The sequence below is a fragment of the Gadus macrocephalus genome, chromosome 15 (genome assembly GCF_031168955.1).
Source record: "Gadus macrocephalus chromosome 15, ASM3116895v1".
NCBI lineage: Eukaryota > Metazoa > Chordata > Actinopteri > Gadiformes > Gadidae > Gadus > Gadus macrocephalus.
In genome coordinates, this window is record NC_082396.1 from 2311398 (window position 1) to 2324244 (window position 12847).

Sequence of the window (12847 nt, forward strand, 5' to 3'; positions counted from 1 at the left end):
TAGTTATTTTCATTGGCTTCTTGGCGGCAAAGTATATATCAAGTTTATTATTTCACAGCCAAATTGCCATAAACTAGTCTTCCTTATTCCTTCTACGCTCCATCAAGACTTTGACTCCAAAACATGTCGTCCATAAAGAGAAATCCCCACCCAATCACAACACAACACAACACAAAGGAGTCACGTCACGTCGAGGCCACACCAGTCCGTCTCTATACCACACGCAAAGACACAACTCTGTCATCACCGCCCCCCTGATCTGTCACACCGTGAACAGTAGGGGGTGTCAATGACATCACCCCCCCCCCCCCCCATCACCATGGCCACAGACTCCGTGAATAACAGTATTCACTTCGAAAAGAAAAAAAAACGGTGGTAGAGGTGGCTCATCGCACGACTAACATCCTTAAGGCAAAAGCAACCTAACGTGTACGTGCTTGCTTTTCCCAGGAGGCCGTGCGGTCGGGAGTCAGGTTCCCCCTCCAGGAGCGAGGGAGAGAATGTCACTGTTATGTGGCGGTGACTCAGCAGCAACGCTATGCGCTGGCTCACAATGGTCGCTGACTCTCCCCCCCCCCCCCCCCCCCCCCCCAGCCCACACACCTGGTTCAGCGCAAGAGTCACAGTGTGAATCAGGTTCACAAAAGACACTGAGGTCATGTCTGTGTGGCCAGGGAGGACGAAAGAGAGAGGGAGAGAGAGAGAGAGAGAGAGAGAGAGAGAGAGAGAGAGGCAGAGAGAGAGGGAGAGAGGCACAGAGAGAGAGAGAGAGCGAGAAGGGAGAGAGGGAAGGAGGGAGAGAGAGAGAGAGAGAGAGAGAGAGAGAGAGAGAGAGAGAGAGAGAGAAGGAAGGAGAGGAGAGAGAGAGCGAGAGAAGGAGAGAGAGAGAGCGAGAGCGAGAGAGAGAGAGAGCGAGAGCGAGAGAGAGAGAGAGAGAGGACACCAGAGGAACAACTCATTTTACTACCACGCACACACACTAACACACACTCACTTTTACTAGTTTTCCCTTTTAGCCGTTCGCCGAAGATGTATATGCAGTATGTACCGAAACGTTGTGCATGTGCCAAAAACGGACTGAAAAAAAAACCAAACTGAGAGTCGTCTCTTCCAAAGCCTGACCTAAAAAGGTAAAAGCACATAAAATAAGGTTGGGCCCATTCCTGTCTTCTGTTCTGTTTATTCCCCTCATCAGAGCTGCCAGCGGTGCCCAGAGAGAGAGAGAGAGAGAGAGAGAGAGAGAGAGGAGAGGAGAGAGAGAGAGAGAGAGAGAGAGAGAGAGAGAGAGAGAGAGAGAGAGGGAGAGAATAGGGAGATTTACAGCACTTAGATCGTGATCCACTGAAAACACACTACACAACGTAACCCCATCCCCAACCCCCATACCCCCCCCCCCCCCCCCCCCCCATACCCCCCCCCCCCCCCCCCCCCCCCCATCCCAGGCCTTTTGGGTATGATAACAGAGAGCAGCCTAATATAGGAATAAGGTGAGCTTTGTTGCCGTTCGGACGGTCTTCTGACAGCGCTTCCCATGACGCTGAGCCCAGGGATGCTCCGAGCGAGGAATAAGTACAACGGGGGATTTTCTGCCGGCAGCTGAGGCTGTTGTCGTCCTGACGGGGGCCGCTGATAGGTCGGGACGGCGAAACAAAAAAACACGGCCGTTGCTCGGCAACACTTTCAATCAATCAGTTGTTTGACGGCGACGCCCTCAACGTTTGTTTTCATTTACGTAGCGTCTGAGAGGGGAAGACAAATCAGCTGTTTGACAGACCCCTGTGGTGAACAAGTGCACCAATAAGTGCACCCCAGTTCTTAATGTCATTTTCCATTGGGTTCTTCAGGGGGCACATTCTTTTTCTAATTCCATTTTTTTGTTTTTAAATAGATTGTCTGGGCAGCTATGTTCGCATTCCTTCTATGCTATAACAAGACTTTAACTGAAATGTGACTTTGATAAGGGGAAATAGCCACAGATTCAACCGCATGTTACGGTGCTTGCCAACGATTTCAATAGATTGTTGTTTGAAGGCAACACCCTCAACATTTCTGTTTGTATTCATGCACACAACAGACATTGGATCTGGATAGCATACACTCACGAACAAACCAAGCCCCACAATGATAGTATAATCCATTAAGCCCAACGGGATATTGGGCCACACCCCACTAATGTATAAGACACCCCATTGGGCCTGTCACAATGACAAAATGTGACCTACATATTGCTTTTACCATTTGCATTTTTTTTGCAGTTCACGTAACAAATAGACATTATAGTCAATTCGATTCCAAAAAGAGGTTAATCCTCTTTACTATACTCTATAGGAATTTAAAGGCTTTTAAGCGTTTTGCAGATACTCAACATTTGACTCTTTAAATCTGTCCGTCTTAAAATGGTCTCCTGGGTATGGAACAGCCTGTTACTTATTTAACTGCTAAATAGAACAGCAGAAATGAAAGACAAGCCAATCACCTATTTTTAAAAAGTCTGATGATATGTTAAAGATATGTTTAAGATATGTTTGGTTGGATTTTGTGTCCATATCGCTGTAATAGCAACACGGGTGACCTCATCCATAACATCACTTTCCGCTCCTTCATTTCATGAATGACTCATGGATCATTTGATTAGCGAAACCACACATTCGTTACTGGCATGAGGCACTCATCGTAGGCCTCTGTCCACTCCTATCATCCCATCAGGCCAGGACCCATTAGCTCCAGGTCTGGGCGGTCTCTGATCGGATCTCTCTCCCATTGAGATCCCATGAGTCGAGACCGCATCGTCAGGTGGTCAGGCCTCTCATTCTGGTTTGGATTGCATAACCTTCTGGACACAGCTTGGGCCAGGCAGACTACTGCCTACGTCATCAAGACCACGCCCTGTGCCTATACAGAAGGCAAGGATTCTCCTAAGAAGGTATACACCGCGAGACACAAGGGACTCATACCGGTGATTGTGTGTATTGTTAACAGTGTCACACTGCTGAATTAGTGAATTTACTGTATGTTGAATATCCATTATCTTTCAGAGCCAGTTCAGCAGATTTACATGGGAGAACTCAGATCGGGCCACAGAGTTTGCTTTCAAGTGTGAAGTGTCAGACCTGTGTTTCCATCGGGTGCATCCCATCACAAGAGTCGCATTGAAACGACAAGTTCAACCAAGGCCACGGTTCAACTATAGCCCAGTGATCTCCACAACCTTTGAGCAGATTCTACGACAAACCAAAGCCCCAACACACTGTCTGGTCTAACTGACAAACCCGGGTCTTATGCTTGATAAGTCCCGGGTTTCAATCTAAAGGTCTGGACAACGTGGACCTCGGGATTACGGAGTGTGCAGCAGGACGCGATCACAATCAATCTGCTTCACTGGGAAGAGTCGGAGGGCCATAACCAGGCCAGCCTTCATCTGGGGTACCCAGCGACGTCCTGCTGTGAACCACCTGGCTCTGCTGCCCCCGTCCCCTCCCCCGAACCGCCGGCCCTCCACCAGCGATGCTGCTGCCCATCACGGGCACTCATCTCAGCACGTTGGGGGAAAGCACCAGATGCTTCCACCCGGATTGTACCAGAGGATCACCACAAATCAGGCAGCCGGGACCCCCGGTGAAATGGGGGTTACACGACAGCAACCCCCCCATGTGAGAGACGTAGCACTGGCAGTGTTGAGGTGGTGGGAGGTTCAGAACATTGTGTGAAAATATAAAATGGGTGTGTGGTTAAACCCAATCCATCTATAAAGTATATATGGCTTTGGTACAGATCCTTTAAATTAGTAGCTTCAATTATTGTTAGTATTCAATTTAAAATGGTCACAATAACCATACAGATACAGCTCCTGCACACCGTGACAAAGGAAAACCCAGAATGAAATGAATGAGAAAGAACTGAAATGATCCATGTTATGTAAATGTAGAATACGCATTTATAAACTGATGAAGGCCCAGCGGAAACGTTGCAAAAAGTTGCACAACGGTGGTGAGATTCCCTTCATACCTTTTGGATCTATAACAATATACATAAAAGCTGGCAAGCTACAATTGGCGGTGTTACATCACCAGGGTCCGCGAGGCGGCAAACAAAACCGAAGCCCCGGAGCGCAGAGCAACGAAACGCGAGACACGCCACCGACACCAAACGAGGCTGTGAACCCGCCCTTTACGAGCCTACTAACTCACACGTTATCCGACGTAACACTCGATCGCAAAGGCACCGCATCTGTGTGTTACGTCGTGTTGACGTCGTCGTCGTCCGACCGTACCTTAAAGGCCTCCAGCTGCTGGTTGATGACCTCCGTCTCCACGGCGACCACGCCCTGGGCCTCTTCCGTCGCCACGGCGCGACTCAGCTTCTCCCCGCTGCGCCGCAGCTTGGAGTGGAGCTCCTCCAGTTGTCGGCGCGCCCCGGCGACCTGCTCCTCCCGGCCCCTCGCCCGGTCCAGCAGTTTGCCGCACTGCTTGCTGAGAGCGTCCACGTCTCTCTTCAGGCCGAAGAGCTCCGGCGACGACTCCGTCTCCAGCATCTTCCTGCAGCTCTCCCCGGCGTTGACCGTGTTGGCCGTCACCTCCCGCAGCTTGGCGGTGAAGCCCTGGATGCCCTCCTGCTGGTCCTTCAGGGCGGCCAGGTCCAGGGCGACGGGCTCCATGCCGTCCAGCTCGTCGTCCAGGTCGGTGAACTCGCCGTACATCTCCCGGATGTCGTTCTGGAACTGACCGATGCCCTGCAGCTTGCCCTCCAGCGTGGTGCAGGTCTCCTCCACCTTCTTGTTCAGGGAGCCGTAGTCCTTCTCCAGGCCGTCGGCCTGCAGCAGGAGGTCCGTCACGCCGTCGGCGTCGGGGACGTCCACCACCAGGTCCTTGGCCAGGTTCTTCAGCTGCTCCACCTGACTCTGCACGGCCTCCAGGCTCTTCTGCTGGGCCTTCATGTTGGTCAGGGTCTTGGTGCTGTGGGCCTGCGCCCCCAGCGACTCGTAGGCCTCCACCTGCTTCTGGGCCCTCTCTATCTGGCTCTTGGCCTCCTTCCGGGTGTCGTTGAACTCCTTCAGCGTCTGCGAGGTCTTCTCCAGCGACTCCCTCTTGCTCTGCAGCCCCTCCGCCAGCTTGTCCACCCTCTCGCCGAGGGCCGCCCGCTCCTCCTTGACGCCGTCGGTGTCGGCGTTGGCCGCCTCTAGCAGGCTGTCCGCCGCCGCGTTCAGCTGCTCCACCGCCCCGCGGTGCTTGTCCACGTCCTTCTGCAGGGCTTTGAGCTGCGAGAGGGAGCTCTCCAGGGCCACGGGGTCCACGGCCGTCTGCACGCGGTCCCGGCTGGCCTCGCACTCCTCCGCCCAGGCGCTCAGCTTCTCCGCCTGGTCGCGGTACCTCACGGCGCGCTGCAGCGCGGTCGCCAGGGCCTCGCCGCGGTCGGCCGAGCCCTTCTTCACCTCCTCCCAGTTGGAGCAGAGGGTGGCGAGCTGGCCCTGCAGCGCCAGCTTCTCCGCGCCGTCCGTGTCCTGCAGCAGCGCCTCGCCCTCGCCGGCGATGGTGGCGTAGGGCCGCTCGTGGTCGCTCAGGGCCCGCCGCAGGGCCTCGTGCTCCGTCAGGCTGCGCTGGAGGGGCTCCACCTGGGCCGAGACGGCCCGCGGGGAGGCCTCCTCGTGGAGCCTCTCGTCCAGCCAGGTCTGGAACTCCTCCGAGGCGCGGTGGAACTGCTGGGAGCTGTCGAAGGTGGAGGCCAGCTGCTGGGCGCGCTTGGCTGCCGGGAGGAGAAGGTGGAGTAAATCTCGCATGTTGGATTGACATCGTTGAGACACTGTTTTCACTTTGGGTTATCTGCTTTGAATCACTTTTATGACGACATGAGACTCTAAGTGATGTCTAAGTCTTAACAGAAACTAAAGCGAGACATCTAGAGATAACACATGAGCCTTCAGGGACCATGGATATTAATTCGGCGGAAACATAATGCAACGCGAATATTTCAGCGATGAGTAAATCGCAACAAGAAACGCACTCGTGCAATCGCTCAAGATTAAAAAAGTTGAATCATGAACTATAAACGGCATGACACGATGTGCTCTCCAAAGATGAACACATCCTCCAGTCCGGACAATTGTAAACAGAGTAAAACAATCACGGGAGCCAAACCTGCTTTCTCCTCCAGCTGTTTGAAGGGCTTGCTGACGCTCTCCAGCTGCCTGGCCAGGTCGGCCTTCAGGTAGTCCTCCGTCACCATGGCGCTGAGCTCGGCCGCCACCGCCTCGGCCTCCTTCAGCCTCCGCCTCTCCTCCCGGAGCTGGGCTGAGATGGAGTGCACCTGCTCCAGCTGCTTCTTCACGGCGTCGGGCTGGGTGCTGTGCTGCTGGCCCTGCTCCCCGCTGAGCTGGGCGTCCAGCCGGCCGCTGGCCGCGCCCAGGCCCTTCAGGAGCTCCTGGAGCTGACCCGTCTTCAGCGCCGCCTGGTCGATGAGGCTCGCCCGGCTGCCCAGCTGGCCCGTCACGTCCTCCCACTTCTGGGTGACGCCCGCCAGCTGCTCCGTGACCGCCTGGACCTCTGAGGACGAGGAGGTGGAGGAGGTGGAGGAGGTGGGGTCCAGGATGGCGGTGGCGGCCTTGTGGAGCTCCTCGTACTGGGGCTTACGACTCTCAAACTCGTTCTGGAGGATCTGAGGGGAAGGAATGACTTGATATGATGATCATTGAACAAGATTATTTGAACAAGATTATTTTTGCATTTTAATTATTTATTCATGAAGAGTTAGACAGGAAGACAGCCGTCATGAGTATTCTCGGCTACCGATATCACACATTCTTTAAGGCCGCAGCGCCTAGGGGACTGCCAGCCTCCGCAGCCTTGACCAATGGGGTACCTGGACTTGCTGCTTCTGCATCTTGAGCATGTTGGGGTCCACGGAGAGCGGTCCCAGCACGGTCATCATCAGCTCCTTCTCCGAGAGCCACTGCCGCAGCTGGGGCTCCGCCGTGTGGAAGGCCTCCAGGTTCCGGCTGGAGTGCTCCAGGTGCTGCTTCCTCTCCTCCGCGCAGGAAGTGACCTCATCCCAGGCGGCGTCTGAGCGTTGAGCACAGTCAGTGAGGAGTCAGCCTCGCCACCTTCTTCTCCGTCCAGGAAAGCTGCCCTCTTTAATAATCGTAAACCCCCCTGCTGAGACGGACTTTGAAACTCGGGCCGCGGCATTTTTATTGGCCAGGAGAGGCGGTGACGCACATTAAAGCGTTTTTACAACATTTATGTGGTAAAATTTGATGTGCAGGCAGAAGGTATTTCACAACTAATTTAAACCACTTGGTGCAATAAAAAACTGGAATGAATGATTATTTGGCCAGAACGGTCAGACGGACGAATAAAAGCACACCACAGTACTAAACGCACTTTATGAACCTGCTAATTCAGATTAGTCTAAATCTGTGTGCCTGTCTGTCACTTGCCCTCCTGTGAAAGCTAAACGTGGCGCACACACACTGCATTGAACCACAATCAGCGCTCACGGTGGCGCGTGTTTCACCAGCTTCGGCGAGGTTGAATGAAAGCTATTGGAGCCGTTTTGAGGATAAAGCCCTCGGTTCAACGCACCTATCTCTGCCAGCATCTGTTTCCAGGTCGCCGCCTCGGGAGAATCCGGGTGGGTCTCCAGCAGGTGGAGGAGCTTCTGTCTCAGCTGCTGGAGCTTCTCCTGCTTTTGCTTCATGTCGGCTTCAAACTCCTGTCAAGACAGACAAAGAAGACGATCAACGAGGAAAATCCACACCAGTCCATGGACAAACTATAAAGGGTGCAGTGTTAGATGCTGAGGAGTTTAGTTTTTAATATCTCCAGAGAACCTTTCATCCAAAACCACTAACAATGAATAGAACTACACGTCCTTCTGATGGAGGAGTGGCTGTGGCATGTTGCCCTAAGAGGCCTACAGGTCGGGCTTTCAGTGGGATACCCTACCCACTACATCCCACCTGTCCCACCCTACCTTCTGCTGCTCCAGCTGCGCTTTCACCGAGCCCTTCTCCCCGGCTTCAGAGTTCCCGGAGGCCGCCTTGTGCTTCATGTCCCCCAGCCAGGCCACCATGAGGTCCGCCTCCTTCTGGGTCTCCTTCACCCCCTCCAGCAGCTCGCTGAGCTGGGCCGCTGAGCTGTTCAGCCTGCCACCGAGGGTGGTGTAGCCCTCGCTGACGTAGGACATGTTCTGCTGGATCACCATGAGGTCTGTGGAGGCAGGTGTGGACGGGCAGACGGGTGTGAGCGACCCGGGCTGAAGAGTCTTACCAACGTCACGCCGTAGGGCGATGCGATTCATGTTAACGTCATCTTAAATCTGCACGATGGCACCGAGACAAAGGTACACACAGCGCCGGTCTAAGAGGCATTGGCTCAAGCACCAAACCTCAAACCTTTACACCGCAGGAAAGTTATAAAGTTATATATATATAAATATATATATTCATAGTATTGAAAGAGAAACGGCCAAAAGGAAGGCTACCTTTATTGGTAAGGTAGGCATGACTCCCGGCCGGACCACCACCGTTAGTAACAGCTAATGCAAGAAAACACACAACACAACACAACAAGGCTCATGTGAGACACTGCTCACACAGAAGACCCCCCCCCCCCCCCTGACCCCCGCGGTTAGCCACGATGCCTGCAGAACACAACGCATGCTCTACCGCAGAGCCCCGGGGCCTTACCTGACTTATTGGCCCCGTTTTTCTTGGCCGGGGATGTGAGGGCGCTGATGTGTGTGCACAGGGCGGCCCCTCGGCTGTTTAGTTCCTGCACTGCGGGGCCTTTGGCCGTCCATTCCTCCAGTAAGCCCTGAGCAGGGAGAGCAGCGGGTCAGACCGTGTGTGTTGATAGCAGTAACGGAGTATTAGGGGGAAGGTACGGCCGTACTGATCACAGAGGGAGGACCACGTGTCTGATTGAGGGAGGGATAACGATTTATATATATATTAGTGCTGACAGTTAAACGCGTTATTAACGGCGTTAACGCAAACCAATTTTAACGGCGTATGTTTGTATGTTCATCGTTTAATTGCACTATAGGCTTTTTTTTTTGTATCGTCCTGTTTTGATCAGTATATGCCAATGTTGTTATCAATAAAAAAACATTTGCACAAGGCAAGCCGATGCACTTCTCCATGTTGATAAGAGCATTAAAATGCGAAGAATTATGGGACAAAGAAATCAAGGGATATTTAGCATAGAATTTTTTTTAATCGTGAGTTAATTATGGCATTAATGCGATTAATCGCGATCAAATATTTTAATCGCTTGACCGCACTAATATACGTATATATATACACGATTGATATAAAAACATAAGTAAACCGGTATAAAAAGGAGTAGTTCATGGCATTTAATGACTTCCCCTGTTGTTATTGTGCATATATCTAACACAACTTGAACCTTGAAGACAGCAATGCTATTATATTTAGCGTCAGCGTTGCAATGGTTTGTTTAGAATAACGTCGGATCATTTGACATAAATAACATCTCTATCATGCACCACAGGGCAGGAGCATCGCAGAAGTCTTTCATCAGCGTAAGCTATTTTCCACTCGTACGCTGTTGCGCCGCCGCTAACGGGGCTGTCTGTGCCTGTTACTACGCAGCCTGGGATCCCTGCGCTATCACTGCACTGGGTCCTCTCCTGGAAGGAGGCTGTCAGGCTGAAGGTCAGGCTGATATAGCGCCTCCACCACCAGACGCGTCCTGGGCTAAATGGCTCTCCATTCATCTCCTGAGCTCGGCCCAGTGGAGAGAGATATTAATTGGAGGCTGTTAGGGGAGGGCTAGCGGTGTGATCCGTTATAATAACAGTCACATACACGCAAACACACACACACACACACACACACACACACACACACACACACACACACATGCACACAAGCACAACCGCACACACAGACAAACAAACGCACACGTATGCACACACACACACGCATGCACGCACGCACACACATGCACACACACGCATGCATCCACACAAATGCACAAAAGCACACACCTACACACACGCACACACACACACACACACACACATGCACACAAGCACAACCGCACACACAGACAAACAAACGCACACGTATGCACACACACACACGCATGCACGCACGCACACACACACATGCACACACACGCATGCATCCACACAAATGCACAAAAGTACACACCTACACACACACACACACGCACCCACACACATACATGCACACACACGCAGACACACACACACACACACACACACACACATGCACACACACAAATGCACAAAGGCACACACCTACACACACACACACACACACACACACACGCACCCACAAACATAAATGCACACACACGCAGATACACACACACACACACACACACACACACACACGCACACACACCCACACAAACACATCCGTTCCTAGCAACACCGTTGCCAGCCCCCAGATTGCGAGTGTCCAAACAGTGACATCAGCGCCGGGCCCCCCCCCCCCCCCCGTCTCCACTGGAACACAACAGTGGATTAAGGAGCCGGTAGTCTAAACACGTGCGGGGACAACGCCACGTCTCCACAACAAACCCCCGCGGGCCGACTCACGTTGAGGCTGAGCAGGTCCTTCTCCAGGCTCTGTGTCCCGCCGCTGCCGGGCTGCAGGGTCGGAACCTTCCGGTCCGACTCCTCCAGCCAGGAGGTTAGAGCCCCCGCCGCGGTCCGGAACGCTGCCAGCTGGTCCTGGCAGGAGGACACCTCCTCTTCCCTGGGTGGTGGGGGGGGGGGGGGAGAGGAGATCATGATACAGATACCGATACAGGGAGACAATGGTCTGGTTGTGTGGACCGCGTGTGGGACTGCGTGACGCTGCCCTGAAGGAGCAACTCGATTCGACAAGATTCGGTACAGTCCACCTCAGATTCGTATTAAATTCTGGTTATTCTTACAATTTTTGGTTAAATATTAAGGAATCACATCCAACTTTTAGATGTGTTAGATGTGGAAGTCAGTTAGGCCAGTCGCCCCCGTCCAGTCTGGGAACGGTTTACTCTGCTCCAAATTCAAGTTATGTATCACTCCAACTTTAAACGTTAACCTGAATGAGGCCCAGCAGACCACTCACTTCTCCTTCACGATGTCCTTCAGGGAGCTGTAGTCGCTGGCGAGGCTGTCCAGCCGGCCCTGGATCTGGGCCTTGCTCGCCTCGGGGTTGATGGGGCAGAGCTCCTTGGACAGGCTCTTCAGCACGTCCAGGTCCTTGCTGTGTTCGGCCATCTCAGCCGTGGTGTCCTGCGGGGAAGCCACAGCGAAAAACCATCGATTCATCGGGTTGATAATGGGGGAAATTCATTTACAATCGGCAATGGTTTTATTTAGTACAAGCAGAAGATTCAGAAGGCTACAACAAAGAGTGCAATGTGCAACTTTCATATTTGATGTGCATGTGAGCGATTTTTATAGTAACATGTGTTTTCTTGTTTATTAAATTAGGTTTATTACGTATAATGTCCTAGATGTCTTACAGTATTTTTGCAAATATATTTTCATACTGTATAATATTTTCTCTCTTCTATTCTTAGACACTTATATTCTATCTTGGGCAACATCTGTAACAGACGCCAGACCTCTGTGTATTAATGAAGTACCAGAAGTATCAGAATCAGAACACCAGGAGTACCTGATGCCGATACGGATACTAGAGCTATCAGAATCAGAAAGGCAGCTGCACCTGACTCTCATTCTAGAAATATCAGAATCCTAACACCAGGAGCATCCGATGCTGATGCTGATACTAGAGCTAACAGAATCCCACCGGAGGAGTACCTGATACTGATACTAGCAGAAACAGGATGAGCAGAACAATCACATGGCTATCGATCAGAACCAGAAGCCCAGGCAGTACCTTCACGAGCTGCGACAGCTCCTTGAAGCTCTTCCCCGGGCCGTCCGTCTCGCGCAGCTCCTGCGACCGCTTCTGCACAAACTGCTGCACCTCCTCGGCCGTCTTCTCGAAGCGCTCCACCTTGTCCTTCACCTCCTCCAGGCCCGACACCTTGAGGTTGTGGGAGTCGCAGGTGTCGGCGAGGCGGCGGGAGAGAGACTCCATCTTGGACTGCAGCGGAGCCGCGGCACTAGCGTCGGCCGTCTCTGCGAACTTCTCCACCTTGGCCTTGATGGCGGAGATGCTGCTCTGGCGGCTGGCGATGTCCTGGCCCAGCGCCTTGAGAAGAGACCAATACTGTAAGGACGCGCTTCTGAACGGCATTTCATGGCAGGCCTTGTTGAGAGTGGCTTGCGTTAAGCTACATGCAATCGCTGTATATAAGTTTTAGAAAGAATGGCTGATTTTGTTCCGGTCGCAAAGTAGCACCAATCAGGTTGCAGGGCTTGTACCGGGCAGAATTCCTTGGTGTTGAGCCTCTTAGGGCTAAACCCTAACACAGTCAGACCTTAAAGGAATGCATCAGTTACGAGGAAATGGAGGAATGCAGGATAACCACTGAAAATCCATACATTCCTTGTTTCTGAAACATTTACAGTTGAGGATTTAACAAATCGTAGCAAGAGAAACATTTGTATTAGCCTGGAACTCCTCAGTTCATTTTCCCTTTTCCAAGGGACGGTATCAACCGGCCGACAACAATGGCACTGGCCGCAATCGGAACCGACCTACAACCCAACCGAGCAACGAAACAAGTGACATATCGGCGGCAGCCATCTTGATGTTGATGAAAATCACCGTCGAGGTGACTTCCATAACCTCAACACTTAGGCAAGGCAACTTTATTTACATAGCACTTTTCATACACGAGGCAGACACAAAGTGTCTCACGTATTAACATTGTCATACAATAAAAGAAAAAAAATA

The 12847-nt window shown here is 52.3% G+C and overlaps 1 protein-coding gene across 1 annotated transcript in view; it reads right to left on the reverse strand.

The window, feature by feature from the left end:
• Positions 1-12847, reverse strand: part of dst (dystonin) — a 119834-nt gene that overhangs the window by 38503 nt on the left and 68484 nt on the right. The window contains 10 exon segments of the mRNA XM_060072913.1: positions 4271-5739; positions 6132-6648; positions 6853-7052; positions 7575-7704; positions 7966-8201; positions 8476-8529; positions 8681-8807; positions 10585-10744; positions 11102-11268; positions 11882-12199. Of these exon segments, the coding sequence (XP_059928896.1) occupies positions 4271-5739; positions 6132-6648; positions 6853-7052; positions 7575-7704; positions 7966-8201; positions 8476-8529; positions 8681-8807; positions 10585-10744; positions 11102-11268; positions 11882-12199 (3378 nt within the window).